At 39.4% G+C, this 4,612-nt stretch overlaps 2 protein-coding genes across 6 annotated transcripts in view; both read left to right on the top strand.

The window, feature by feature from the left end:
• LOC104756520 (probable receptor-like protein kinase At5g15080) overlaps positions 1-2,257 on the top strand; it is a 2,686-nt gene extending 429 nt beyond the window's left edge. The window contains exons 1-5 of one of the 2 annotated variants that reach the window (XM_010479227.2): positions 7-130; positions 379-791; positions 880-1,140; positions 1,221-1,343; positions 1,438-2,257. In XM_010479227.2, coding sequence (XP_010477529.1) covers positions 414-791; positions 880-1,140; positions 1,221-1,343; positions 1,438-1,956 — 1,281 coding nt within the window. In that variant the 5' untranslated portion in view covers positions 7-130; positions 379-413 and the 3' untranslated portion in view covers positions 1,957-2,257. Of the gene's footprint in view, positions 1-6; positions 131-378; positions 792-879; positions 1,141-1,220; positions 1,344-1,437 lie in introns of those variants that run through there. The other variant, XM_010479157.2, reaches the window with a different exon arrangement.
• Positions 2,759-4,612, top strand: part of LOC104756677 (cell division control protein 48 homolog A) — a 5,114-nt gene continuing 3,260 nt past the window's right edge. Inside the window, exons 1-4 of one of the 4 annotated variants that reach the window (XM_010479551.2) lie at positions 2,759-2,927; positions 3,092-3,254; positions 3,515-3,743; positions 3,850-4,513. In XM_010479551.2, coding sequence (XP_010477853.1) covers positions 2,899-2,927; positions 3,092-3,254; positions 3,515-3,743; positions 3,850-4,513 — 1,085 coding nt within the window. In that variant the 5' untranslated portion in view covers positions 2,759-2,898. The remainder of the gene's footprint in view (positions 2,928-3,091; positions 3,255-3,514; positions 3,744-3,849; positions 4,514-4,612) is intronic. The other 3 variants (XM_010479411.2, XM_010479481.2, XM_010479336.2) reach the window with 3 other exon arrangements.

Here is a 4,612-nt window from a genome sequence, read left to right on the forward strand (position 1 = left end):
GTCACAGACTCACAGTTCTTTTATGTTTGCCTTGTTGGGTTTTAAGAGTATAGGAGGAATCTTAACTTGTGAAACTCGGTTACTTCTTCTAGCTTCCAGATCCTTTCTCTTAACCCTCTCTTAATTTAGGGTTCGTTTTTCTTTGAAAAGATATTGGATCTGTTGGTTCCCGAGAGTAAAAATTTGATCTTTTGTATATCTAAAGTTCGAAATACAAGAAACTAAGGGAAGCACTGATGTCTAAGAACAATGACTCTGTTAAGGCTTGAACTTTGCAGCTTAGTTGTTCGATAATATGTTCCTGTGAAAATTCAGATGGTTTTGATGTTCTGGTTGCGTTTATGTTTTCATGATCAGTGTTTATTTTGTGTCCTGCAGTGCAGAAACCTCGTTGTTTTCATCTCTTCTCGACGATGAAGTGTTTCTTGTTCTCTGGTGGAGACAAGAAAGGAGAACAGAAGACTCCTAACTCGGTTTCATTGACTTCTAACTTCTCTGACCGTGAAATAAACCGAAGCGGATCAGAGTTTAACTCCCGGGATGTCTCTGGGACGAGTACGGAGTCATCCATGGGGAGGAAGAACTCGTACCCTACAATGTCTACTAGAGCAAGTAATCTCAGAGAGTTCAGCATTACTGATCTCAAGTCTGCAACTAAGAACTTTAGCCGATCTGTTATGATTGGAGAAGGCGGTTTTGGTTGTGTCTTCAGGGGAACAGTGAGGAACTTAGAAGACCCGTCCATTAAAATCGAAGTCGCTGTGAAGCAGCTTGGTAAAAGAGGGTTGCAGGTAAAGTCTCTTCTTTCCTGTCTTATATTCAAGATTTGTCGGTTTTCTACAGGGCTAACTCTGTTATCTTGTGTATTGGATTCTCCAGGGGCATAAGGAATGGGTTACGGAAGTGAACTTTCTTGGTATAGTTGAGCATACAAACTTGGTGAAATTGCTTGGCTATTGTGCTGAAGATGATGAACGTGGAATCCAACGGCTTTTGGTTTATGAATACATGCCTAACCGAAGTGTTGAATTCCACTTGTCCCCTCGGTCACTCACAGTTCTTACTTGGGACCTCAGATTGAGAATCGCTCAAGATGCAGCTCGAGGCTTAACATACCTGCACGAAGAAATGGACTTTCAGGTAATGTCATGACTCTGCTTGCTATATTATTGATCTCATTTCACTCTCTTAAAAGACTTTGATCTATTGGTTTATTTCAGATCATATTCCGGGATTTCAAGTCCTCGAACATTCTTTTGGATGAGGACTGGAAAGCAAAGCTCTCAGACTTCGGTTTGGCTCGTTTAGGTCCATCTGAAGGACTAACCCATGTTTCTACTGATGTAAGTTCTGCATTTCACTTATTTTTTTGGTTGCAAGATTTGAGAAAGAAAACATCTAGCTCTCTATTAACATATTACAATCCGGCTGTATTAGGTTGTAGGAACAATGGGTTATGCAGCACCTGAGTACATTCAAACAGGACGTCTCACATCGAAAAGCGATGTGTGGGGTTATGGAGTGTTCCTCTATGAGCTTATCACAGGGAGGCGACCAGTAGACAGAAACAAACCCAAGGGAGAGCAGAAGCTTCTAGAATGGGTGAGACCATATCTATCTGACACAAGGAAGTTCAAACTCATATTAGACCCTAGGCTCGAAGGGAAGTACCCGATCAAATCTGTTCAAAAGCTAGCAGTTGTAGCCAACAGATGTTTGGTTAGGAATCCAAAGACACGTCCCAAAATGAGTGAGGTGTTAGAGATGGTGACCAAGATTGTGGAAGCTTCTTCAGGGAACGGCAGCCCGCAGCTAGTTCCATTGAAGAGTGTAAATGCTTCAAGAGACACGGGAGGAAAGAACAAGAGGGGTTTAGAGACAAAGAACAATGGCGGTGGCGGTGAAGGAGGTTGGTTTGGTAAGTTATGGAACCCAAAGACAATAAGAGCTTGTTGATTGCTAAAAATTCCAACCTCATCTTACGAAATTAGAAGAATCAAAGAAAGGTTTCAGGGAGATTGGAAAGCCTGAAGAGTTTGGCGAGATCAAGGTCAAGATCATATACATTACATATATATAATTTGCATATGAAGATTACGAAAGATTCTAAATGATATAATATGATATTTGTGTGATTATAACCAGTGACCACAGCTGAATCAAGAAGATATGTATATAAGCAAGAATGGCTTATCAGAGTTTTGTTCCATAGCTGATCAAGTCTTCAGCACAAAATATACTCTTGCTTACGTGTCTATTTGTGTTTGTGTTAATTGTATAAGTAGTACTTATTCATTACCATAAGTAAACTAAATTTGAACGCTAACATAAATAAACATAAAACAATTACGTCTTTTGTGGGGTGGATAAAAAGAAGAATATTTTAACCGATTTAAGAATATTTTTTACCAATGGGTAAGAAGAACATGCTATTGCTTGTGTTGTTTAGGTATTTGATATTTTGTTCATATGTTAGTATAAAAAATTGAAATGAATGTTCCTAGGAAATTACAAAAATAAAATTAAAAAATTAATAAGCAAGCACAAAGAGTTTGACTTTTGTGGCATTGATTTTTCCTTTTTGGAAAAGAGGAAAACAAAATAAAAGAGATTAGGAGTAATTTAGTCACATAACATAAATAGGGTAAAGATTTGAGAAAAATGTAAAACATTAGGGGTCGTTTAGATATTTACTAGAAAGATAAGAAAAAAGGGAAAAAAAAAAAGGAGAGTTCTCTTTACCAACAAGAAACATAGAGATATTAATCTCATCAGCTCTTTCAGACCCCATTATCACAAATCGATCTCTCTTCTCAGAGAAACCCACACCAAGACAAAAAAGAAAAGCTCCCATCTTTCTTCGATTTCAGAGGCAACTCTTTCGGTTAATCTCAAACCATGTCTACACCAGCTGAATCTTCAGACTCGTAAGTACTCCCAGATCTCTTATTTTGTTTTCTCCGATCGGGAAAATCTCGGATCTCTTTTACTTAAAGTCTGGGTTTTTTTTGTTTTCGATTTTGGGTACTTAGTAGGGTTTTTGGTTGATCTAGTGTTTTAAAAGTTTAAATCTTTTGATTTGTGTTTATAGGAAATCGAAGAAAGATTTCAGTACTGCTATTCTCGAGAGGAAGAAGTCTCCTAACCGTCTTGTCGTCGATGAGGCTATCAACGATGATAACTCCGTCGTCTCTCTTCACCCTGCTACCATGGAGAAGCTTCAGCTCTTCCGTGGTGATACCATTCTCATCAAGGTTTGGATTCTCTTTTGATTGTGATATTTTGAATGGTTTGGTTTCTCAAATTAGGGTTTTTTTTGCTTTGCTCGATCGGTGGATTTCTTATGTGTTTCTACACAAACCCTAGTTTATGATTTTGGGTATTATACAAAACAAAGTGACTTGCTTTTTGTGTCTTGAATGATAGTATTGTATAGGCCCTGTCTTTATGAAGTTATTGTTTTTTTTCTTGTGGTCTTTGTTAGTTCTGATTTTGTTTGTCTTTTGGCTTTCAGGGTAAGAAAAGAAAGGACACTGTGTGCATTGCTCTTGCTGATGAAACATGTGAGGAGCCAAAGATCCGGATGAACAAAGTTGTCAGATCTAACTTGAGGGTTAGACTCGGAGATGTTATTTCTGTTCACCAATGCCCAGATGTCAAGTACGGAAAACGTGTTCACATCTTGCCTGTTGATGATACCGTTGAAGGGGTTACTGGAAACCTCTTTGATGCATACTTGAAACGTAAGTCGGCTTTTGTGCTCTGGTTGTTTCCTTCGAGATTCTTGTTTGGTTCGAGATATTATTATTGAAATGATTTCTGAATAAAATCTTGTTTTTTTTTTAACAGCTTATTTCCTTGAGGCATACCGCCCAGTGAGGAAGGGTGATCTCTTCCTAGTCAGAGGAGGAATGAGGAGTGTGGAGTTCAAAGTTATAGAGACCGATCCTGCTGAATACTGTGTGGTTGCTCCAGACACAGAGATTTTCTGTGAGGGTGAGCCTGTGAAGAGAGAGGATGAAGAAAGGCTAGATGATGTAGGTTATGATGATGTTGGTGGTGTCAGAAAACAGATGGCCCAGATCAGGGAACTTGTTGAACTTCCATTGAGGCATCCACAACTATTCAAGTCCATTGGTGTTAAGCCACCAAAGGGAATCCTTCTTTATGGACCTCCTGGGTCTGGAAAGACTTTGATTGCTCGGGCTGTGGCTAATGAAACTGGTGCCTTCTTCTTCTGTATCAATGGACCCGAGATCATGTCTAAACTGGCTGGTGAGAGTGAGAGCAACCTGAGGAAAGCATTTGAGGAGGCTGAGAAAAATGCGCCTTCGATCATCTTCATTGATGAGATTGACTCTATAGCACCAAAAAGAGAGAAGACAAATGGAGAGGTTGAGAGAAGGATTGTGTCTCAGCTCCTTACGCTCATGGATGGACTCAAATCGCGTGCTCATGTTATTGTCATGGGAGCAACCAATCGTCCCAACAGTATTGACCCAGCTCTTAGAAGGTTTGGAAGATTTGATAGGGAGATCGATATCGGGGTTCCTGACGAAATTGGACGTCTTGAAGTGCTGAGGATCCATACAAAGAACATGAAGCTTGCTGA

The sequence above is a fragment of the Camelina sativa genome, chromosome 1, assembly GCF_000633955.1.
Source record: "Camelina sativa cultivar DH55 chromosome 1, Cs, whole genome shotgun sequence".
NCBI classification, from domain to species: domain Eukaryota; kingdom Viridiplantae; phylum Streptophyta; class Magnoliopsida; order Brassicales; family Brassicaceae; genus Camelina; species Camelina sativa.